The 26085-nt window shown below is 45.4% G+C and overlaps 1 protein-coding gene and 1 non-coding gene across 2 annotated transcripts in view; one reads left to right on the top strand and one right to left on the bottom strand.

The window, feature by feature from the left end:
* The window catches only part of Fbxo32 (F-box protein 32), a 40892-nt gene that overhangs the window by 8484 nt on the left and 6323 nt on the right, over positions 1 to 26085 (top strand). Inside the window, exons 4-8 of the mRNA XM_036208155.1 lie at positions 677 to 769; positions 14501 to 14594; positions 15399 to 15583; positions 23438 to 23620; positions 25142 to 25285. Coding sequence (XP_036064048.1) covers positions 677 to 769; positions 14501 to 14594; positions 15399 to 15583; positions 23438 to 23620; positions 25142 to 25285 — 699 coding nt within the window. The remainder of the gene's footprint in view (positions 1 to 676; positions 770 to 14500; positions 14595 to 15398; positions 15584 to 23437; positions 23621 to 25141; positions 25286 to 26085) is intronic.
* On the bottom strand, positions 24168 to 24241 carry Trnaa-agc. The gene has a single exon. It is a non-coding gene; the product is annotated as a tRNA-Ala (tRNA).

The raw sequence follows: 26085 nt of genomic DNA, 5'->3' as shown, positions 1-26085 counted from the left end.
TAGGTTCAGGTCCTTAAGTTAGCCATCTTCTGTGGCACTTGATAAAACAAGCAATTTGCTCACTAGAACATGAGGCAATAGGATAGAGCGACAGCATCCTGTTTCTTTCAGGGACCTTGGAAAACACCTCATTTCTCTATGGCCTCAGACCCAGAGAAGGTGGAGCAGGGACAAACCCAAATCACCCAGGAACTTAGGACAGAATGAGATGATATGCCAGAACTCTGTATTCCCAATTCTCTGTGCGTCCATACTAAAAGTTCAAAACGTGTTTTCTTCCTTACAAAGCAGTGGGTGTAGGGTAGTGCCACTGTGGAGGCAGGGAGAACTGATCCCATGAGTGTGTGACAGACACTTAACTGTCACAGCCCCAAATAGCATACATATACTCAGTTCCCAGAAATGCACTGCACATTGGTATTCCCAGATAGTGTGTGCAGAAAGCTCAGGTGGTACTAGTCATGAAAAGGGATAGTCCACAGGTTAGCCCCCAAGTGATGTAGAGGTGGGCTGCACCACCCACCTGTGTCTCCTGGGATTCCGATGCAGAGAGGAAGGCAAAAGTCAGTCCTCTAAGATGGGCAGCCAGATGGTTCGGTGGAGTCCAGTGGAGTGTACTGGAGCACAGCCTGCACATGGCAGGAGTAATGGGTGCCTCTGTCTCACTCCCATGCAGCGCCATGGATACTGCACTTTGGGGGAAGCTTTCAACAGACTGGACTTCTCAACCGCCATCCTGGATTCCAGAAGATTCAACTACGTAGTAAGGGTGAGTCTCAAAAGCCCACGCTTAATCCAGACTCTTGAATTGGATTGTTAACATTCTTGTTGTCTGGCCAGGCAGTGGTGGCGCACTCCCAGCATTCAGGAGGCAGAGGCAGGCAGGTCTCTGAGTTCCAGGCCACCCTGGTCTACAGAGTGAGTTCCAGGACAACCAGGGCTACACAGAAATCCTGTCTTGAAAAAAAATTTTCATGTTGTCCTGGTTTCAAATGGAAGACAGAGAGACAGAGACAGACAGAGAGAATGAGAATGAGCTTTTCATGGCCCTGATGGTTCAGGACGAGCAGAAAATAACTCTCTCCAACATCTTCCCCCACCCCCAGTACCTGAGAGTCTAGATGGTAGCTGTGTTGTCTCTGGGATGGACCCCCCTCAGACATGGAGTGCCATAAATCCTCAGTCACCCCAAGTGAAAATTCACTTCTGGTCCTGTCCCCCAGCCCCCGATCCAGTCTAAATGGGAGCGAGAAGCAGGCAGCAACAGCCATGAAGGGGAGTTTCTCAGGAAATAAGCCCCAAATTCATCTTGTGTGGAAACCTTCTGATTGTTCTCGCTCTTCTGCTTCAGCTGGCTCTGGGTCACATCGAGGCCTGCTTCACTTAGGCCACAAAGCCCCTCCGTGTGGCCTTCCCATGCCTCCCACCCCACACTGGGTCTCCATCTACCTAAGTCTGACACCACCATTGGGGGTCTGCAGCTTTCTATATTCAACCCTGTTTGAAAAAAAAATGAATATTAGCAAAGTATTAATAATGAAGGAGTTAGCAGGGTGAGTCTAACATGACTTAGAAGCTGTTGAGTTTGTTTGGGGGGTGGTTTTACGCACACGCACTTCATGGTACATCTTGTGTCGATGGCTCACCCTGGGAAGAAGCAGCTGTCTAGGTTTGGGGCTCTGAAGCTGGAGGGAATTTCCACCTGTGGGTGTTACTTGGTGAAGTGTTTGTTTTCTTTTTTTGGGTTGTCCGGCTTCTCAGTGCCCATCACACAGTCAGATGACTACAGAAGCTCAGCCAGGGTGGTGACATTCAAGCCCCCTTGAGGCCTGGTTCATTCACCTGTCATCTAGGGAGATACAGGCTGGCTGTGCGGTATGACCTGGCAAACACCCAGGTCTTTTTAAGCAGCAGGTTGGAAGGCCCAAGCTGAGCCCACGACGCTGAGCAGTTCCATACACTCTCTGGCCGAGCCCTTCTCCAGTCCAAGGGGGATAAAAATAAGAGCCCTTCTTGGGTAAAATGTTCCTGTCATTCTGCATGAGTCTGCTGTTTAGGAGAGGTCACCTAGTCCTCACAATGCCTACAAACTAGTCTGGCTGGTTGGAATTAGTCCCAGGGAAATCTGGAAACTTCTGTGGCTAAGAATATGAATAGTTTCCATCAACTGTGTCAGAGGACACACTCAGATCTGATTACATGTTACAAATCGATCATCAAAATGATCTAGTTTTAGATGGCGTTCCTTCCCACCAAGTGTGTTTTTCAAAAGAAATAAAGTTAGAGGGCCCAGATTATAACACAGCCGCATACGTTTTCACCTTTAATCTTTGCAGTGTGCTTAGATTATTTCCATGTAAACAAACAGGGAAGCCGGGTAACTGACTTGTCTGCAGTCACAGGACTATGGGAGGAACAAAATGCAGACTTGAGAACAAGACATCCTTAAGAGCTCATGCTGTATTTGCTTCCCTGGGTTCTTTGTAAGCAGGGGCTTAATGTAAATGTCCTGAAGTTGGGGCCCCACTGGATTTCCTCTTCCGTAAGAGGGGTGCCCCTGGTTGCAAAGGGAAGGTGTGGAAACATGGTGACGTTTTTACACATGGGTGAACTCTGCAGATGAGAGCCAGTTATGCAGACTTAGCCACTAATATTTAATACCAATTAATATTAATTACTAACATTATCAATGGATTGATTCTGTTCGATATTAAGTTGAATAATTATGTTAATTAATTATAATTGATGTGTTTGGTTGGTTATTGATATTAATTAATTAATGGTTGCCTGCTTACCAAAACTGCTGTTGAGTCCCCATAAGAGAGGGTTGGAGGCTGGTAGCTAGGAATAGCAGCTGACTGCTGGTACACCAAGGCCAGAGAATGCAGCGTATCTCAGCACTGGTTGCACTTAAAAAGCCGGTATGTATAGGCTACCTGCCCCAAGAGCTTCTGAATTGACTAATTACAGGTTGTGAGCAGTTAATTGACATTTTAAAAATATCTGCTAGGGAAATCCCAGTGAGTTTTAGAGTCTGCAGACTAATTCAGGAATTTATTTAGGGCCCAAATGTTGTATCTTGCATAATGAACTTTTAAACAAGATACACAGTATCAAATTCTGATTATGACTTCTGGAGTGTGTACTGTGGGCCATCTGCAATGCATGATGGGAGAGGGGAGCCCCTCCCATTTTCCAGCTCGAAGTCTAAACCATAGTAGCTCTGATGACCTTCCATAAATCAATTGCTTTGATCCTCTAAAATGCGGAGCCGTGGGAATTGTACCTGAATCAGGGTATCTCTGTGAGAATGGAAAAAGGCAGTGTGAAAATGAAGATACAGGATGTGGGAAATGTTACCTAAGTTTCAGTGATTTCCGTGTGTACAGCCATCTTTCTTGAGTGATTGAGATGGGGAGTCTGGGTTTGCAGATGAGAGACAATTAAAGACTTGCCTGTTGCGGTGGGACTTCTGAGGTGCTGAGAATGGCTGACAACATTCTGAAAATGCCTCTGCAGTGAGGCTTGATGATGGCAAACACCAACATTTACCTAAACTACCCCATTCTTCAGTGAGTCACTCAAGAAGGCTGTGATTAGGGACCAGAGAGATGACGCACCAGGTAAAGGCACTTGCCACACGAACCTGGCAACTGAAATTCAGTTCCCTGGGCTCACATGATGGAAGGACAGACTGACTCTACAGTTGTCCTTTGATCTCTGTATGTACAGTGTGGTAAGCATGCACCATGTGCGTACACACGCACACACATACACACACACACACACACATACACACACATACACACACACACACACACACACACCACACCACACCATACACACACACACCACCCCCCACACACACACACACACATACACACACACACACACCACACCACACCATACACACACACACACACATACACACACACACACACCACACCACACCATACCATACACACACACCACACCACACACACACACACACACACACACACACACACCACACCACACCATACCATACACACACACACACACACACACACACACCACACCACACCATACCATACACACACACACACACACACACACACACACACACACACACACACACACACCGCACAATAAATAAATGTTTTTAAAAAACTTTCTTTGAAGAAATAATGAGAAAGACCCTCCTCAAAGCTAGATGGAAGGAGAGAAAAGACCTATGCCCTTCACACACTCGCTATGACGTTTGCACACACACATTACATACACACAAAAGAAAAATAAATATTTTTAAAACAAGATTTTTTTATATATGATAAACTGGAACTATCTCCAAGACAGTCCATTATTCAAGCAGAGAAAGAAAATGCATTATTGGGGTAAAATAGAATCAAGCTAAAACTCTATAGCACCAATAAAAAATGGCCTAGGTGTGGCCCATGGTAGAGCACTTACTTAGTATGTGCTATACCCTGGGTATTCTAGCCCCAGCACTGAAAACAAATTTATGTATACACATATGTATATGTGTATATTCTCATTTATGTGAGGTAAATAAGTGAGAATGATAGAAAATAAACAGACATGAAACTGCCTTAAGCTCTACATGAGGCAACTTCCTCAGGCCATCTCCCACTTGTGTTTGTATGTACCACAAGCCAAGAACGACTTGTATATTTTTCAAATATTTTTCAAATATTTTTCAAATTAAAGAAGTATAATAATTAATAAGACATTAAAATTATGCACAACCCAAATATCAGTGTCCATGCAGCTTTCCCGGAGCCCAGCTATGCACACTTGTTGCATACCGTCTGTGGCTCTTTCTGTGCTAAGTGGAAATTGGATTCAGGGTGACAGTTCTTGGAGCCTGCAAGCCTGAAACATTTACTATCCTTTAAAATGTTTTCCTGACCTCTGCTGTACCACCTACTTCGTGATTTGTGAAATATGTTGGTGATTTGGAAAATACGTACTGCAGTTATCTGAGCTGTCTCACCATAATACAGAGTTTCAAAGTGCCTGATAGGTCCTAGCGTGTAGAGAAGGTAACCTATGAAGAGTTAAGTCTCAGGAGGTGGGAGCATTGTGAGCAGCTTATCCAATAAAGACTACCAGGAAGGAGTAAGTGGGACTGGAACAGGTCTTAAGGAGCAGTAAAACTCAGGGGGACTAGAGAAGGCAGGCAGTGCTCACATCTATCCAGACATCAATATAGAATATTCAGTCTGGTTGAGAGTAGCTGAGTGTACTTCAGTATACAGGATCAGGGGAGGCTGTTGCCATGCACAGTTTTCATGTGATCCTGGGCAAACTTCTGTCATGGTAGTGATGGTCATGGACATCCCCAACTCTCTCAAAGATGTAGCTAACAGCAAATGAGATAATATGGGGATCATTCATGAGTGGGTGAAGGCTGGTGATGATGGCTCCATTAGCTATGGCCAAACAAGGAAGTAGACTTAAGAAGAGTCTTCGAGTTCGAGGCTTCTTTATATAATGTCATCTACTAGACAGGAGGGATCCATGGGGAAGAAAAAAGTCAAGGAACAGAGAACGACGGAAAAGCATTATTTTAATAAGTCATATTTGTGATAGCTTTGGACATTAAATCAGTTACAGGCTATCTCTTTACAATTCATTGGTCCTAACCCTGTGCATCTACTTCTGTGAAAGCGGCCAGGCTGTTCAGTGGGCAGATGAGATAAACCATTTTGAAGATGAGAAAGCAAAGGTCCAGGAATTGAGTGGTATTTGGGGTATTTTGGCCCTGACATCAAAGCACAACTACTTAAGCAAGATTGTACAAGGTTGCCTAGCCAAGAAGAGACACAGGGGATCTAAACCTGTCCTGTACTTCTGGGCATCAGTTCTCTCCTCCCAATGTGGCTTCCAGAGACTGAAGCCAGGTCATGGGGCTTGTGTGCGGCGAACATCTTTACCTGTTGCACCAGCGTGCTGCCCTCCGCCGCCATCTTTTCTATCACATAACTGTTTGCATGCACGTGTACACATATTCACAGGAAAAGGCCACGATGCCCAGATAACTCTGACCATCCTTCTCAGTTCTTCCATGGGATGTGAATGAGTCCAGCCACCTGGCAACTAGAGCTGCAATTATCAACCCAGGAAGTCCATGCAGAACTACTTCCTGATTGGGGTAAACGGGCCCCTGTGTGCTGGTGGGGCAGGAAAGGACAGAGAAAGCCTATACTCTGTGTCCCTCTGCAGCAAAGACCATCACAACCTCGAGGCACATTCTTATTTTTTTTTCACACTACCACCCTAAGTCTATTTGAATATTCTACAAGTTGCTGCATTCCTACAACCCCTAAAGAGCATTTTCCAAAAATATGTTTTAGTTTAAGTTGATAGGTGGTTTGGCAAACCAAAGACCAAATAAGTCCCAATGATTCCAATTTAAACCCAGTACTGAAATTAGGGCATGCCGATGCCAAGCCCCAGTGGGTTGTGATATGCATAATAGCCTGGCTCTTCATGCAGGTTCCTCAGCCACAGTAACCTTGGATTAATTTTGTGCTCCACATACTTGGTGGCCTTCTTGAGGTGGAGGGTGGCCTCAGCCACCGGGGGCTTAAAACTAGTGGTGATTGAAATAAAGGGAAGGAAGCCAGCAACAGCAGTGGCATGGCCCTATCTTGAAAGGACTCTCAGAAACTATTTGAATGGCCATGCTTCCATATTTTTCTAACTGACTTCTCTTGTCCCACTTTCGAAATGACTGAGTCAAAAACATGCTTTTTTGGATGAGGCCTCAGAATCTAAATAAATACTAACATAGATCTTGGAAATACATTTTTTTTTATTGAAATCCACCTTGGATTCTAGGCTGAGTCAAGAACTAATTACAGAGTGGACAGGTGAACTGAGTTTTGTTTGGTGGGAGTGGGGGACAGCTAAGGATCGAACCCAGGGCCTTGTGCTTGCTAGGCGAGCGCTCTACCCCTGAGCTAAATCCCCAACCCCGTGAACTGAGTTTTAAGTATGAGTTTAGTGCCCATCCAAGAAGGAAGCTCATGAGGGTACTGATAGTATACTGTGATGTGGAACTCACAGGCCTCCTGATTCTGTGCAAGTTCTCCAGTGTCAAGGAGGAAAGAGTTGACATCATCCTGCTGCTATATCCTGTGCATGGCAAGTTGCTTCAAGTAAATACTTTTGGAGCCCTAAATTGTACTCAGCCCATGTACCGGTGTGCCCAAGCCACTTGAGAGTTGCATGGGCCCTACCCTCTGCTGCTGGGTATTTTGGCCCTGACATCAAAGCACAACTACTTAAGCAATCAATTGGGTTTGGAGCATTGAACATGGCTTCTTGAAAAAAAAGCAGAACCTGACATGCTTTCTTCCTGGTTGGCCAGGCTTTGGCCAGATGGAGAGGTGGATAGAAGGCTTGCGGTAATAAATCGTGTGTGTGTGTGTGTGTGTGTGTGTGTGTGTGTGTGTGTGTCTGTGTCTGTGTCTGTGTCTGTGTCTGTGTGTCTGTGTAAACCTGGAAATGGAAAAGGACAGAATTGAAGGGGAGTGACAGTGGGCTAAAAGTGAGGACAATCAAGAATCATAGGGAAGGAGTGGGGCATTCTGGGACAGATGAGGCCATGCTGGAAGAGCTGGGGAGCTCAGTTTAAACAATGTCACTGAGGAGGACATGGTGGCTCGGATCTCTACAACAGGAGTCAGGGACCCTTTGTAAGTTCCAGAGTAACTGGGATAGATGAAAGATGGAGAGACAAGTTTCTCTTGGCTGAGGATACAATTAATTCATATAAACTTGGCCCTCCTAGTTATTTTAACTCTCTTAGCTCAAGAGCTGTTTCACTTGCAAATAATATTTACCCGATCTTGACATGCCTGGAGATTATTAATGTGGCTGAAATTTTTCCTCTTACAACCTGCCAGTGTTCAAGCTCAAAGTCAGGACAGAACTTTCCAGGTTTGTGATAGGTATTATCCATTGAATAAATAAGGATCTTGGAAGTACACATACTCAGTGCAGGCTGAGCTGCTGCCTAATGTAACTGAAGGCTTATTATAAATGACGCCACCTTCCATTGGACACCCAGCTTGGGTACTGAGCACGTGAGACATAGGTTAAGCTTCTCGAGGCTGGAACTCTTCTCTGCTTTTGATCATGCCAGCAGATTTTCCAAGCAAGTTATGGAAAGGATCTTCCTAGGAGATGGAAGAACTTGGACACAAATCTGTCCTTTTCTGATATTGTTTGTTTGAGACAGGGTCTCTGTGTTGACCAGGCTGGCCTTGAACTCACAGAGGTCCAACTGTTTCTGCTTCCCAAGTGCTGGGATTAAAGAGATGTACCACCACACCCAGCCAAGATACAGATATATTCTTATTTAGTATTAACAATATCCTCGTGAAATAGAATATACATGGTCAACCTCCATTCAGATTTCACCTTTGAAAACTGACGGGTAGGGGAAGCTGCTATTTTTACCAATACTTCTGAAGGCTTGATTATCAGCATCCCTGCAGAGGTCAGGCTGCCTGCCCTTCAGGGAGTGTTTGAGATGTTTTTCCTGATAGGTAACTTCCTCCTAAGTCCCCCGTGCCACTCCTGGATCCTCACTCTGATACCATAGGACATCCAGCCTGAAAGTTCAGGCAATCTAGAGTCATGTCATTGGACTGTCATGAAGTGTCTTATCCCAAGCAGCAGGGCATTTGGATCACCTGTTTCCTGGTCCCTTCCAGAAATAACTCTGATTCCCAAAGACAGATCTATAAAGAGCAAGTCTGTGTGGAGCCACTGGCCTGTCCTACAAAGCAGTGAGCTAGTAAACCAGCTTCCCTCTAGGCTTTGGAGGCAGAGCTTCTGTTTGGACAGGCAGCAGGTGTGTGAAGGCCAGTGAAACTGTACATAAAGGAACAGTGAGGGTCACGAGTAAGATGACAGGAGAGGTTGGTTTTCATGTATGATGTCAAGGGAGACCTCTCTGAACGCTATCCATGCGACATGTGAATGACGACCTGAGGGATGAGTTGGAGCCAAGCATGTAGCGATGTGGCAGGGACAGAGACCCACAGTTGGGGCTGAAAACCTGTCCGACGAAAGCAGTTGGACTGTATAGGAGGGTCAGGAGTTTGGGGCTGCTGTGCAAAGGAGGTCAGAGGACAGGAAGTTGATCCAGGAGGACCTTGTCAGTTGTGAAAAGGTGCTTGGGGATTTTCCTCAATGCAGAGGGAAGCCATTTTGAGCAGGGAAAAGACATGATTTATTTTTTAAGTATTAGTACTGGGCCAGCAAGACAGTCCAGCTGGTAAAGGCACTTGCCAGCAAGCCTGATGACCTGAATTCAGTTTCAGGGTCCACATAAAGGTGAAAGTGGAGAACCAAACCAAATTCCACAGGTGGTTCTTTGACACCCATTTGCAGTATTCTTTGATGTCCAGTCACACGCAATGGTATACACACACACACACACACACACACACACACACACGCATACAGTAATGCTAATACATTTAAATATGTAAGTGCTATGCTAAGATGAACTGCAGAAGAAACCAGTTTTTGAGTAAAGGATGATGGGAGGGAAATTACTTTTGCCCAGTGGCTCTCCAAACATCGCGTCAAACTGTGGTTGATACACACTCTGAGATTTGCTACACAGCTTTGCTTGCAACTAGATTTTTCTCCAACTCATCATCTCCCAGACTAGCATGAGTTGAGGCTGAATGGCAGGATGTGGTTTGGGCATGTGGTGGCCACAACCTCCCACTAGTAGCAAAGCTTCATTCCCTCTCTCTGCACAGGGAGTCCTTACACACAGTGGCAGGTCCCCCACACTGCCCACTCACAATGACACCATGGCATTCAGGGGCAGCCTACAGCTTGATTCCCTGCTCCTCTTCACCTTCTGCCTCACTTTCAACACAGCCACAGATTACTGGCACCTGAGCTAAAATTCGCCCGGCAGAAAACAGCTACTTCCAAGCGAGACATTTTCCTCTACTCCCTGCTTCTCTTGTGGCTAAGGGCAAAAGATCCAATTGGCTCGATCGTCTTGGTAAACAAGTTGCTGGATACAAACCTGCTCTCTTGGGCAAATGGCTCTCTTAACAACAAAAATGATAGATTCATCACCATCATTGTTAACATCACATGATACTGCCTGCTGGTTCTTGGCAGTAGAGTTGTATGAATAGAAGAGGTTAACCCTTTGTCACTTTCTAAATGTTAGAATATTTTCTGGGCATTATGTCACCTTGGCATGGAAGCTGATCACCAATAATAGTACACTGTGATATAAAATCTCCAGATTCTTTCCCCCACACAATAACAAGTCATGATATTGCTACAATTGTTAGAATACAGTTTGGCCCTATATGACAAATTATTGATTGTCCTTCACAGTGGGAGTCCTGAATACTACAGAAATACGTATTTTCTATTAGACATATCTGGACTCAAGTATTGGCTCACCAGTTTACTGTTGCTACTTGACAGCTCTGAGCCGTAGTGTCCTCGTTTGTCAAATTGGGACCTTAACCTCTTTGTCGTTGAAAACTGAGAGCATACAGGTGAACTGTGCCGCACCATCTCTGCACACAGTAACTATCCATTGTTGTTAGCAAAATATGACTTCATGGTAGGAGCACCTCTGCAAGTCATGAACTGTATCAGTAGAGAGCTGTTAAATGCATCACAAATAATAAAGATGCAGTGGAGCCAAGCAGTGGTGGCGCACGCCTTTAATCCCAGCACTCAGGAGGCAGAGCCAGGCGAATCTCTGTGTGTTCAAGGCCAGCCAGGGCTGTTACACAGAGAGTCTCTGTCTAAAATCCAAAAGCAAACAAACAAAAAAGAAAGAAGGGAAGGAAGGAAGGAAGGAAGGAAGGAAGGAAGGAAGGAAGGAAGGAAGGAAGAAAGAAAGAAAGAAAGAAAGAAAGAAAGAAAGAAAGAAAGAAAGAAAGAAAGAAAGAAAGAAAGAAAGAAACAGTTATTATTTGGACCTTTACAAAAGTTTGCTTCTCCAGCTGTCAACCTGAAACTTCCCTAAGAGACTGGATGGAACTGGGGAGAAGAATAACTTGGTTAGTGGTAATGACACTTTATGTTTGGTACTCAGAGTAAGTTTTTGTTTTTATCTCACTTGATCCTCTTAACAATCTTGTAGGGAGTCTTTCGTTGTTGCTTTGTGTTGTGTTTCCCATAGGTGGTCTTTTCATTGGCCTTTAGGAATACAGAAACAGGCTAGATGACTAAGCAAGAGACTGCATGCCTCTGGGGAGGCACGGGTTTTGTCATTGTCCCCGTCATCTGCTCCAGTGCTAGGACAGAGTGGACACACAGAGAGATTCTTGCTACATGAATGACAGTTGGAAAGGTCACCTCGACAGAGAATCTGCTTCTCCTGTTCCAGGGCTCCACAGCTGCCTGGTAAAGTCCGCAGGGACTTTCTATGCAGTTAGGGTTAGAGAAGAGTCGACGTGTCAACCTACTGTGGGTTGACAGGATTTGCTGCTCTGTCCTTCGCCCTCCTCAGTTAAGGAAGATGATATCAGCCAGCCCAAAGAGCTTTCTGATTCCCCTAGATGTACAGTCTCCAGAGGTTTCTTAGATACACAGTCAGGGCCTGCTGCAGAGGGGTTTTATTTATTTCTTTATTTTTCCTGGTGATGGGTGCCTTTTTAGATAAGGTTAATGCTGACGCTCTTGGGAGCTGGTGGTCACATGGCACCCATGTTTTGGATGCATTTTCTGGCTGATCGCAGACTGCCCCCTGCCTCACCTCCTACCCTGCAGGAGCAGGCTCCAGGCTCCAAGCTTGTGTTTTCTTTCATCTTGCTGTATGCTAGTCATGTGAGGCTCTGGGTATTAATAAACCCCAGCCTGGCTTTCTACAGCCTGCTCAGGGAGAAAATGAAAGGTTTGTGTTCTTTCCACTGTCACGTGCTGATTGGTGGCTGAACTAAACCAGACGGGCACAGAGAGCTGTGGTCACTGGATGGACAGAGCGTCCACCCGGGTGTGTTGTGATGCCTTGACTGTGAGCATCATTCTTGCCAGCCCCTGACTGCTAAGTTTAGGTCTCTAGCACTAAGCACAACACACAGCAGCGTCATCTCCTCCTCCTCCTGCTCCTCCTCCTCCTCCTCCTCCTCCTCCTCATCATCATCATCATCATCATCATCGTCAAGAGACCACACCACCCCCTGTACACGTCAAAGATACCAAAGAAGACATTTGAGGTTCAAAACTTTTTCCCCCTAATTTAAAGTAAAATTATGTTCAAGGAACTAGTTCTATATGTGGTTTGACAGGGTCCCAAAGGGGACCAAATGTTTAACTAAGTACCTGGGACACGGAGGTGCCCTGAACTACCTAGGATGTGGGTCCAAAGTTCAACTTCCTCTGCATTCCAGCTTTTATTTTCATTTCTTGTGTTCTCATATTGTTTTGTTTTTGCAGTGCAGACTTTTGGGTTTTACTTTGTTCCTTCCCTCTGCCTTGATTCCAGCATCCAATATGCCATCACAGTCCATTGATGAAATCAGGCAGGGGCCATGAAAGGCTCTCAGAAAGCTTCCTAGGGCTGAGATGGAGCTCGGTAGGTAGAATGCTTGCTTGGCATGCACGAAGGCCAGAGTTTAATTCCCAGTGTCTCGTAAACCAAGCATGGTGGCATGTACCAGTAACCCCAGCTCTAAAGAGGTAGAATAGGGAGGATCAGAAGTTCAAGGTAATCCTTAGCTAGGTAGTAAGTTTGAAGCCAGCCTGGACTATGTGAAACCCTGTCAAAAAAAGAAAAAAGAAAAGAAAAAACAGACTGAAAGTTTTGTTTCAGCTCAAAGGAGAGCCTGTTTAATTTTGTGATGGGAGAGAGTCAAGGGTTCCATTGAGAAAGTTTTTCTAGGGGCAGGGGAGTCCACAAAGTGAGGGGGTCTTAGTTTTCTTTTTTCTCTTTCTTTTTCTTAGAATTAGCATACATTAATTACACATAATAATTATGATATTCTCACATATGTAAATGATGTGTTTTGATCATATTCATCTCTGTTACCTCTTGTGTCTCTCCCTTATTGGGGTCTTGGTTTTCTAGGGTCATTTAACTAGGCCTAAGTCTGTCTTGTGTTTCCCGGGGACTTCATTTGTCCTGTTCTTGATGAAATGGGTTGTTTTGACTCTATAGCAACCTTTGGTGTGGTGATTCTTTGAAACATACAGTGTGCCCTCTCACTTTCCTAAGTGGGGAAAATACAGCTGAGTCCTCTCTCGGGTTGTGAGGTAGCTCATAAAGTCTTTGTCAAATTTTTTATTCCATTTATTTATTGTGTATATGGGCACATGTATGGTGATCAGAGAACAATGTACGGTTCTCTCTATCTATCACGTGCCTTGGAGATCAAGTTCAGGCCATCAGGCTTGACAGCAAGTGTCTTTTTTGGAGCTGAGGATCAAATCCAGGGCCTTGCGCTTCTCTGCCACTGAGCTAAATCCCCAACCCCGACAGCAAGTGTCTTTACCTGTTAAGCCATCTCCCTAGCCCTGGTGGTACTCTCGAGCCCCACCTGATTCATCTGAGAAGTTGGGTTGAACTAGGTGACTTCTAAGACCCCTTGCCATTTTCATTTTCAACAACAGAATCTTTGGGGGTTTTGTTTGTTTGGTTGGTTGGTTTGGTTTAGTTTTTCAAGACAGGATTTTTCTATGTTAGCCCTGGCTGTTCTGGAACTCAAACTCACTGTAACTCTAGTATCAGGGGTTCTGATGTCCTCTTCTGGCCTCCAGAGGCACCAGGCACACACATAGTACACTTACACACATTTAGGTAAAACACTCCGATACATAAAATAAAATTTTAAATCAGACTCCATGAAAGCTAACAGATACAAGGGTGGCCCTTTGAGCCTCCGGGAAGAAATAGATAGACACATTCTACACCCATCTTTCCATTTTTTTTAAAAGAGGTAAATACAGCCAAGGAGTCTAATCAGGCAGGTTTATTGAACATGAAAAAGCAGACAGTGTCTAGAAGAGAATCATCCCTTCCTTGGGACAAGCACATGGTCACCAAACCCGAGCTTCGTGATACCCTGAGAGCAGTGGGTGCCAGTGAATGAAAGTTCAAGTCAGGGCAGGAACAGTTTCCCCCTGGGAGTGACTGTGCAAAGCTCCTGTGCTCACAGGTCATGAGAGGTTCTGTTCCCTCTGGAATACTGTCAGCTCTCCTTTCCAAAGAGGACCAAATAGAATGGATTAGCCCTGGCGGAAGCCCAAACCCTTTATAGATAAAAGAAAAAAAACAGTTAAATATTCAGCCTGACTCCTAGTTTTGAATTACCACCATTTGTCTTTCACTTGGAGCATCTGCTTTTTATTGCCTGATGGCCTTGCCTGCCATTTATCCCTTTCTCCCTCTCCTGTTAGTCTGTGTCTGCATGTCATGTGACTCAAAAGTGAAGATTAGAGGAGAAAAATATCCCTGTATTCTAAGCCTGGCAACTTCTATTTTTATCCACAGCTGTTGGAACTGATAGCAAAGTCACAGCTTACATCCCTGAGTGGCATCGCCCAAAAGAACTTCATGAACATCTTGGAAAAAGTAGTGCTGAAAGGTGAGCTCCCCCACCCTCTCTCAACCCTTTTTAGAGGCATGGGAATAGGCAGGTGGATTTTCTCATCAAGTAGCATGTCACTAGATTGAAAGTAATGTGAGTGGATGGGAATGAATAATGTCAGCTGAATTCCAGGGGTACCAGCTTCCAGCTCAGCCCCTGGCAAAGAACAAGACCACTGCCCTCTGTTCCTCTCTTTAGGGTCATCTGTTTTGCTTTGCTTTAAGTTTGATTGGCTTCTCCACATCCAGGACATGTACCCTAGCCTTCACCATGGAGCTTCTCTATTCCTAGGAAATGGAGCTGTGTTGTGTGCAAGGCAGAATTGAGGCATAGACTGTTTGAACTAGCAAGGACCTTAGACCTCTGGCTCAACCGAATCATTTCACACATGGGGGAACTGATGCATATGAGAAATAATCATCTGCCTGTGATCGTCAGGAGATTAGCCAGACAGGGTTAGAACCCAACCTTCTGAACCCCAAAACGGCAGCCTTCTACTGACCACCTAAACATATATCAGTGCTTGAACAAAAAAGCCACTTTCTGATCAGGGGGACCCTTGGCACTGGTGGAGCAAAGGAAACGGAGCTCTTCAGTAACCCAAGAGAAGAGAACAAAGAGGGACCTAGATAATGGAAACTTGACCCATAAGCTGAGTATAGAGTAAACACTAATGAGAAAGAAGATGGTATCCTAAGAGGCAGTGCCCAGTAATAGGGGCAGACAGTGAAGAAGAAAACACCACTTGTAACATGCATGGTTTCCATAACATTGGTTTCATGTTTCTTCTCTCCACTCAAGTCCTTGAAGACCAGCAAAACATAAGACTCATAAGGGAACTTCTCCAGACCCTCTACACATCCTTATGCACACTGGTCCAGAGAGTTGGCAAGTCTGTGCTGGTGGGCAACATTAACATGTGGGTGTATCGGATGGAGACCATTCTACACTGGCAGCAGCAGCTGAGCAGCATCCAGATCACCAGGGTAAGTGGAAGCCCTACTCACCCCGCTGCGGATTCCTCCACTCAGGCACTGAGCAGAACTCCAGGGCATAAAGTCCACTCTGGTGATGCAGAAGCTGGTCGCTTCCCATTTGATATCTCTTCCTTGTGCTTGAGGGTGGAAGGTGGTATGAGGGGCATCTAGATAAAGGGGGAGTGGGAAGAAGAACTTGGCAAAGCAGGTGGAAGGAATGTGAAAGTTGACAGCCAACTGAAGCATCATGCAAAAACAAACAAATAAACAAAACAAAACAAAAACCCAGGAACATAGCTATTGGGAGAGGGATGCAGGCTGTCCACTGAAGTCTTCAGTGATGCCTGGGGGTGCTCTCTGCTCATTTCCTCAAAAAGAATGAGCTGTTTGTGGATTGGGAACGCTGCCTTCAGCACAATAGAACCCAGAAGACAGTGGCTTGGAGAACTGGTACCACCAGCCTTTTAGAATTTCAGTCCCATTTAATGGTAGTGATGACAAAGGACACCTTTGAACCACGCCTGAACATACATGTGAGAAAATACTAAGCAAGACTCATCCAAAGCCTGTAGATTACCAGCATATGGCTTCATAGATCAGATGTTTCTTTTGGCTTTCAGAATAAACACTCCCTGTTGCCTCCCATCCTCTTAATGGTGAGCAGGGAGACAAAGGCACACAAGGAACCGTGTGAATGTTGCTGGCATAATCTCTCAGGGCTCACTAACAGACAGGCACACTCAGGAAGCTCACACAACACTTGGCTACTTATCTAATCACACACTGGGCTGATTAAGTGGCTTCCGGGACCCACACTGTTTGGAACTGCACCATGTATCAGGTGAAGGTGACAAGCAGAAAGCCCATGACTCCTCCAAACAATTACCTTGCTCTGTGACGTTTCCAAAAAGCACATTCTTTCTTTACAGTGAATGATTTTTTTTCGGCACCTTGGTTTCTTAAATTCTGAAGCAGAAGGAATAATTAGAATCCTCTAGTTACATGGCATCCTTGAAGTTACTTAGGCTATAACTCCCCCCCCCCCCCGTGCATGCGCGCCACCCCCCCTACACACCCACATACTCATGTACATGCACACACATGCACGTGCCTGCAAAAACATGCATGCAGAGAGCTGAGCAGAGCCCAAATGTAGGTCATCTTTCAGAAATTATCCCCATTGTTGGATTGTTTTAAGAAAATTAAGCATTTATTATGAAGAGTATAGTTTTAATAATTCATCCAGTCTCATCTCTGAAGTAGAGACATAGCTTAACAATATACATTTAGAACCAGAATTCCGTTCTTCTCTCACAGAAAACTCACATAGACCTGCTACCTGATTTCCAGCATTCTCTATGACCTGGACTGAATACTTCCTGTCTTATTCCCCAGAGAAAATTCCCAGCCAGTGATAGAAATGAACAAGGCCCATTTGTTCAAAGGACATCCTCCTCCTGGCAACTTTGGAGCATTCATTTAGATGGTCATGCTTGCACTGAACTGTGTTCCCTCTGACCACCTCAAATGAATATGTCTCCTACCCCAATCTCCCAATCTTTGCACTTCCATGACCTTACTTCCTTAAAATCCTCCTTAGTTGGCCCCCAGACACTCTTGAAAGGCAGCCATTGTTATTACTATTAGCCTTCATAGGATAGCATTGAAGTGGGGGACCAGAGGAGTCCATGTCCTTCCCAGCACTACACAGCAATCAGGCTAAAGTCAGAAGCTGGGACTACTGATCCCTAAAATGGCAAAGCAAGCTTAACATTGGTGGTTTCCAAACTTTTTCCCATCTGGTTTTCTTCCAGTTATTTATCCACTGATCAATCAAACTTTTTTAAGATTTATTTATTTATTATGTATACAGTGTTCTGTCTGCAAGTATGCCTGCAGGCCAGAAGGGGACAACAAACAGATCTCATTGTAGATGGCTGTGAGCTACCATGTGGTTGCTGGGAATTGAACTCAGGGCCTCTGGAAGAGCAGCCAGTGCTCTTTTTAACTGCTGAGCCATCTCTCCAGCTGTCGATCAAATCCAGTGAAATCCTCTGCAGAAGAGATCCAACCCTGAAGCTCATCTCCCTCTCACATCTGCTTGAGGTACTCCAGTAGAACCCTACACTTCTCTACACACTACCTCAGGGCCTTGTGGCTCACAGTCTTCCTGCTTCATCCCATCTCTCTTTAAAAAAAAAAAAAAAAAAAAAAAAAAAGGTTTATTTATTTTTATGTGCATTGGTGTTTTGCCTGCATTTATGTCTGTGTGAGGGTGTCAGATCTCCTGAAACTGGAGTTACAGACAGTTGTGAGCTGCTATATGGGTGCTGGGAATTGAACCAGGTCCTCTGGAAGAGCAGCCAGTGCTCTTAACTACCTGCTGAGCCATCTCTCCAGCCCTTCATCCCATCTCTCACAACCCCTATCACACCATCTTCCTCAGATCGCTTCTGACTAGCTGAAAGGATCTTGGACACAAACACATCTGTCTCCACCTACTGCTCTATAATCTCAGAGGAAAAGACATTGTCATCTTCTGCTCTATAGCTGGCACAAGCGGTCAGTAGATTTTAGTTGAAGAGATGAATGTTTATTTGAAGAGACAGCTCCCCACCAACCTGCCTGCTGCAGGACATGTTCAGGGTTCCGGAGAGCATGATTGGAGAATAGTGTCCCAGATTATGGATGACAGTGATAAGTTACTAACTGCAAGATTCCAACAGTTACTCAGTCTCCCCATGCTTCACTTTCCTCACTTGGAAAATAGAGGCAGACATGCCCATCTCATATCCCTGTGTGAGATTTAACATAGGCATGAGGTTGCAAAAACTGGTCTACAGACAGCAGCTGGAACAGGGCCTGGTATGTAGTCAGCGTTATTATAGGTGCATTAGGTGCTATGATCAAGGGCTTGCCTACACACACACTGCAAGTCCCTCCCATGTGATAATTAACGTATCTAGTAATTAATTGTAATTGGGGCAAATGACTGAAATTTACTGGGCACTGTGCTAAGTACTTCCATGCATTATCTACCTCTTCTACCCAGGCATGCTGCAAGATACTCATTTCCTTGTTTTGTAAGTGAGGAAAATCATCTTCAGTATCCACAGAGGGTAGATTCAAAGTGACCCCAAGGATCCCCCGGGTGCCATAGATGCTCAAGTGTCTTCCATACAGTGGCCTAGTAACTATGCTTGGCCTCCATGCATTCTCCTCTGCACTGCAAATCATCTCTTGCCCAATTTTAATACCTTACAGGATACTCTGTGCATGGGGCATGAGGTCAAGAAAAAGTCTCTCTGCAGTCAGTACAGATGCATTTCTTTTTCAGTATTTTTCATCTGTGGTTCACTGAACTCAAGGATGTAGGAACCGAGAACATGGAGGGCAGAGTGTAATTGTGTTGGGGCCTTTATACCAAGAGGTCTGATGTCAAACTCCAAAACAGGCTGCTGACAGAGGCAGTACAGATCTTTCTCCATTCTGTCCCCTCCTGGACCCACTAGGGGGCTCTGATTATATTGTTCTGAGAGCCGTACAGAAGAGCTTCCCACATAAAGCCCCAACTCTTTTTTTTTTTCAGAGCTGAGGACTGAACCCAGGGCCTTGTGCTTGCTAGGCAAGCACTCTATCACTGAGCTAAATCCCCAACCCCAAAATAAATCTTTTGTTTTGTTTTTTGTTTTTCTTTCCTGGAACTCAGTCTGTAGCCCAGGCTGGCCTGGAACTCACAGAGATCCGCCTGGCTCTGCCTCCCGAGTGGTGGGATTAAAGACGTGTGCCACAACTGCCTGGCGCCCCAACTCTTTTGGTGCTTGGTGATTCAGGCCTGTAATCTCAGCACACTTGGGACATGGAGGCAGGAGAGTGGGGAGTTCAAAGTCATCCTCAGCTACAGAAAAAATCTGAAATCAGCCTGGACTATAAGATCCTGAGGGCCGGGGTTGGGGATTTAGCTCAGTAGTAGATTGCTTGCCTAGCAAACGCAAGGCCCTGAGTTCAATCCTCAGCTTCCAAAAAAACAAACTAACCAACCAACAAACAAATAAACAAAAAAGATCCTGGGGGTGTGGAGGGGGCGGAGAGAGAACAAGAATACTCTAATTATTTCAGTCTGAACGATATTTTTATAGTTGTCAGAAAGAAAAGTATGTTAATCCATGAAAATATTAAAGTGACTTTCATAGTAAACACTTCCCTATTAGCCCACGTTTTGTCACTGTTTTCCTAGCATATAACCTTGTTTGCCTTAGAAATCCTCATATCTAATTCTTTCAAGCCAATTTTTATTGGCAAATGTAATTCCTATAATAATAAAGGATGAAGGGCAAAGTTAAAGAGAATTAGTTTGTAGGGGGGGAAATAAAATATAATTATAGTGCTGTGGGCAAAGCAGTGTTTTGGAAAATGGGGGCTGGGGTAGACACAAGTGGAGTTTAGCCAAATGCTTAACTGAGGCTGCAAGGGTGACATATTTTTCCTTTTACATGTTTATATTTGAAAGGGAGAAGGCATGCAAGCAGTTAACCATTTATCAGGAGTCAGAGCTTGGCATGAGGTCCGGGCAAGGGTTTTGGAAAAGTTCAGGTTTGAAAATTTGACAAGGCAAACTCTGCCAAGCCAACTTTCCTTTAATAGGAGTTAATGTAATAATTGGCCTGGGAGTTTTAACCAAAAAGAGTAGAGGCTTTGAAGTGCTGGAAACAAAAAGAAAACCCCATGGCAGTTTTATTAGCTCATATGATCAACAGCAGATGATAAATGACAAATAGGTATAGGGCTTTCTGCGGTCACACCAAGTCCTGAATGTTGTAAACAAATGGAGTTCAGCCCAACAGCCCAGGGTAGAAGTGAGCAGTAAAAATTGTCAACTCACTGACACTTCTGATGAAACAGAAGGCCTGAGTCGCTGCAGGGCCAAGATCATTAGCACTAGAGGGATCTTCAGTGTTCTAAACACAGTCTTTGGCGGCTGGGGAAACTGAGACCCAGGCTTCCCAGGATGCCATTGGATCTGCTGTTTGCCCATATCATGTTCCTCCCATGCCATGCCCATTCTTCTCAACAGTCCCCATTAAATCTCCTTCTGGGCCCCATCTTCCCACCAATACCTGTCTTGCCTACCAGGGACTCAGGTGATTGCCGAGGCTGAGTGATACTTGGAATCCCAATGAGACTGGTACCAAGTAGCCCCTGGGTTCCCCCATGTGTTTGGGCTTTGCTGTGCTTCCCACAGGTTCTCCCCAGAAATCTGATGAGAAAAATAATCTCTACTCCAAGAGTCTTATTTTCCTCCTGTGCAGTTCTGCACCTGTCGGCGGTAAGCACCACAAGAGCTGTTTGTGCTCATCTAGTCTCCAAGGCCTCCCAGCTAGGTCCTGCCTTCAAGGATGTAGGTCTAGGTGAGATATCTTGAGATCATCACATTTTAAAATAAGAAAAGGCTTGGGAGTATAGTGGAAGTTCCTCCAGAAGCCCAAAGTTGATTGCAGGTGTATATTACATGTAAATGAGCAGCTTTTAAAATATTCCCTGGAGGGACTGGAGAGATCACTCAGCAGTTAAGAGCACTGTTGCCCTGCAGAAGACTGGTTCTGTTCCCACCACCCACATGGTGGCTCACAACCATCTGTAACTCTAGTTGCAGAGGATCCGATGCCTTCTTCTGATCTCCATGAGCATCAAGCATACATGTGGTGCACATACATACATGCAGGCAAAACACTCATATCTGTAGAATAAATACATTTTTTTAAAAAATTAAATGTTCCTTTGTGTGCATAGAACTGCTTCAGTGACAGTGGAGGTTAGCTCAGAGGGTTTGGGGGCCACATTCCCAGTGTGAACACAAACATACATACACACACACATAGACACAAACCCACACAAGGATAATCTCAAACAGAAACATACACAAACCCACACAGATGCATACAAACACATGCATATAATCCTGTAAACACATATAACACACACACACACACACACACACACACACACACACACACACACAAACATATGCACATGCACAGGGTCTTTTGTAATTCTTTTTCTTTTTCTGTTCAACTATTTGGATTTAATCCATTGCACTACTATTTATTGAGTGCTTATGATGTGCCAAACACTTCTGGACACCAGGGCACAAACAGTGAAACAAAGCAAGCTCCCTGTTGTCAAGGACTTTAGGTTCGGAAAGGAATATTGCATTCAGTGTTTCTTAAGGGAAGGGGGTTGTGCAGTGTCTTAAGGTTACTATTGCTGTGAACAGACACCGTGATCACAGCCAACTCTTATAAAGAAAACATTTAATTGAGGGTGGCTGGCTTACAGTTTCAGAGGTTCAGTCCATTATCATCATGGCGGGGAACATGGCAGCGGGCAGGCAGGCGTGGTGCTGGAGCTGAGAGTACCACATCTTATAAGCAACAGGAAGTTGACTGACTGTCACACTGAGGGAAGCTGAGAAAAAAGAGACCTCAAAGCTCCAGGCCAGTGACACACTTCCTCCAAAAAGGCCACACCTCCTAATAGTGCCACTCCCTTTGGGGGCCATTTTCTTTCAAACCACCACATGCCGAAAAGCAGGTGGAGGGGGGTGCACATTGCAGACAGTCACTGAAGGAGCTTATAGGAGTTCTAAGAAGGTGCAGTGGAAGAGACCCAAGGGAAATGCATAAGCCAAAAAGGTGGTCAGAGGACATGGTTGAGTTTTGTTTTGTTTTCTTTGTGCGGTATTTGGTTTTTGCTTTTTCCTGACAGGTTCTCTCTATGTAGCCCTGGCTGTCCTAGAACTTGCTGTGTAGACCAGGCTGGCTTTGAACACAAAGATATCCTCCTCTCTGCCTCCCAAGTGCTGGAATTAAAGGTGTGTGCCACCATGCCCAATAAAAATGGGTTTGAAGTGGGTCTGAGAGACGAGAGAAGGCCAGGTGGGTGAGGGCTTTGTGCACAGATAGGCACTGAAATGGAACAATCTGGAATCACAGAGGACAGTGAGATGGGAGGCCAGGTGTCTGCAGTTGAATAGTGAAGTTAACAAACACAAAAACCCAGTATGTTCCCATGCTCCAGTGTATGGCCCCACCCACGCACACATGGGCAGCATTAAATGGACTTAGAGGGTTGTCAAAACAAACAAACAAAAAACCACGAGGGGCTGGAGAGATGGCTCAGTGGTAAAGAGCACTTGCTGCTCTTCCAGAGGACCTGGGTTTGGTTCCTAACACCCATATGGCAGTTCATAACCATCCATAACTCCAGTTCCAGGGGATTTAACACCCTCTTCTGACCTCTGCAGGCACAAGGCGTGGACATGGTGTGTTTACATATATGTAGACGAACAATCATACACATACAATAAAAATACATCTTTTTTTTTAAGAGGACATGAAGTTGGAAGGGACCTGTTGGATACAGGGAGGTGAGAGGAGGGAAATGAGATAAATAGTATCATATTTCTTTGTATACTTGTATGAAATTCTCAAGAATAAAAAATATAGCCGGATGATGGTGGTGAACACCTTTGGGGAGGAGAGGCAGGAGGATCTCTTGAGTTCCAGGCCAGCTTAGTCTACAGAGTGAGTTCCTGGACAGCCAGGGCTGTACAGAGAAAGCCTGAGAGAGAGAGAAATAGAGAGAGAGAGAGAGAGAGAGAGGGTTGCAGGCAGCTTCTGGAGGCTCTGCCATGGGTCCTACTTCTGCTTGTAAGACAGGGAGCCTCACTGCTTTGAGAATCTAGCTGTTGATAAACCAGCTTGAGCTTGGAGGACCAGGGGCCAGTGGCATTCTGGGAGCAAGTTACCTGGAAAATGGCTCTTCTCCAAACGCCCAGCTTATCATCAGGCCTTCTCTCTGCAGCCTGCCTTCAAAGGCCTCACCTTCACCGACCTGCCAGTGTGCTTGCAACTGAACATCATGCAGAGGCTGAGCGATGGGCGGGACCTGGTCAGCCTGGGCCAGGCAGCCCCAGACCTGCACGTGCTCAGTGAGGACCGGCTGCTGTGGAAGAGACTCTGCCAGTACCACTTTTCCGAGCGGCAGGTCAGTGAAGCCTGGTGGCCTGCTCCCTCAGGCTCCCTCGTGCTCCCTGCTCTGCCCTTACTCTAGGGAGACCCATCCTTCTCCAGCATGCAGTGAGGCTGCCCGCCTCCAGGACTTCCTGGTCTACTAGACAGCCACGGTCTAAGGCGGGGTTCTCAACCTTCCTAACACTGGAACCCTTCAGTACGGTTCCTCGGGTTGCCATGACCCCCAACCATAGAATTATTTTCGTTGCTACTTCACAACTGTCGTTTTGCTGCTGTTACAAATCACAATATAAATGTCTGTGTTTTCTGATGATCTTAGGCTACCCCAGTGAAAGGGTAGTTGGACCCCCAACAGGGTCTCGACCTTCAAGTTGAGAAGCACTGGTGTAAGGCATTCCTAAGTCAATGTGTGTGCTATTTGCTTTTTGGTTCCTTGTTACTGTCTCCATTGTCTTGATAAGGGGAAAAATAAATCCTTAACCCAAATTACATTCTATGGCTCACTCAAAATTTTGCAAATTGGTATTGCTTTTTTTTTTTTTTTTTTTTTTTTTTTTTTTTGCCAGAGCTGAGGATCGAACCCAGGGCACTTGCTTGCTAGGCAAGTGCTCTACCACTGAGCTAAATCCCCAACCCCTTCTTTTCTTAAAGTAAATAAATAAAAAGTCATTTTCTGGTGCTTTATAGTCAAGCACTTTTATGAACATTATTTCCTTTTAGCCTCCCTATCCAGGAAGGATAGATGTTGTGTCCACATCAAACAGGTGAAGAGGCCAAGGCCACCAGTGACCAACTGGTATATTCAAATTAGTGAAATGACTCTCAGGGTGAGACAGCTGGCCTTACATTTGAATTGGCCCTACAGACGCCCTATAAACCTGTCTGTCATCACACCACTTGAGGGTGGTTTTTCCACTTTCTTCCAATGTGCATTGATGTCCCTGGTAGTGGTTGTGTGAGGCAGCCCTGAAGCACCGTCCCTAGTGAGGTAGCAAGTAGCTGTTACACCTGCCTATGACCTTGAGGTACTGGAGCGTGGCCATGAGGACCTTTAAGACCTAGGATGCAAGTATGCAAGGTCTCTCTTCACTAGTAAACTAATTTAGTAAAATACCACATTATTTCAACGGGATCTTTTCATGAAGCTACTGAAACTGAACCATAAGATAAAATCGAGCCCTGGTGCTCATCACTGCGTCTCCCTAGAGATCATCATTCAGGGCTACAGCAAAGAAGATTGAAGTGGCTGATGGGCATGGCCTAAGCTTTGAAGAACCAGTCAAAGGCACCCTAGAAGCAGTCACTGGAAAATAGAGCTACCTGCTTCTTCCGAAAGCCAGTTAAACAGTGCTGAGTACGTGTTAAAAGCCAAGAAAGTGCTGTGTTCTGATCTGACATTTTCTCCCCTGGGTGTCATAGGGTCCGTATAAAAATATGGGGAAAGAGTGGGAGCAGATCTTCGGGACCAGAAGACCCCCCCCCAAATATCCTCCTGGTGAACTCTCCTGATAACTTTTCTCCGTTTGATCTTCAGATCCGCAAGCGATTAATTCTGTCCGACAAAGGACAGCTGGATTGGAAGAAGATGTATTTCAAGCTGATACGATGTTACCCCAGGCGAGAGCAGTATGGAGACACCCTGCAGCTTTGCAAACACTGCCACATTCTCTCCTGGAAGGTAAGTGTCTGTGTGGGCTGGTGTCGCATCCATGTGACACAAGTGAGAGTCATTTTGAGAAAGGGAGCCTCAGTGTAGAAAAAAATGTCCCCACCAAATTGGCCTATGGGCAAGTCTGTATGGCATTTTCTTGATTGATAATTGATGGAGAAGGACCCAGCTGACTGTGAGCAGGCCACTCCTGGGCCGCAATGACAGAGTAGGCTGAGCAGGCTGTGAGGAGCTGGCCTTTTTTTTGTTTTGTTTTTTGTTTTTTGTTTTTCCAGACAAGGTTTCTCTGTGTAGCTTTGCGCCTTTCCTGGATCTCGCTCTGTAGCCCAGGCTGGCCTTGAACTCACAGAGATCCGCCTGCCTCTGCCTCCCGAGTGCTGGGATTAAAGGTATGCACCACACCACTGCCCAGGAGGAGCTGGCTTTTTAAACAGTGCTCCTCCACGGCCTCTGCTTCAGTTCCTGCCTCCAGCCCTGATTTCCCCGAGCCCAGGTCCTAAGAGCCTACTGTGACAGCATCAAGAGGCCAGATCTCCCCTGTTCCTTCCTTTCTCAGCCCTCAACCTAAGGGAGAATAAAACTCATCCAGCCCTTGGACAGGGAAGAGAAACTCAAAGACCTCATGTCCCTTCATTTCCTCTGCCCTTTTGCTGACTTGTCTCTGAAAGCCATTCTCCACATAGTCTGTCTTATACACAGGCAACACGAATTCTTTAGCTTCTCTATGCTGTGGAATTCCTTTGGGGGAGGAGGGGTAGGGAGGAGTAGTATGTGTGGATGCATTTGCGTATGCACATGTTTGTGTAGGT

This window comes from Onychomys torridus, chromosome 16 (genome assembly GCF_903995425.1).
Source record: "Onychomys torridus chromosome 16, mOncTor1.1, whole genome shotgun sequence".
Lineage (NCBI taxonomy): Eukaryota > Metazoa > Chordata > Mammalia > Rodentia > Cricetidae > Onychomys > Onychomys torridus.
The sequence above is the reverse complement of the archived record's forward strand: the minus strand, read 5'-3'. Positions and strand labels throughout refer to the sequence as shown.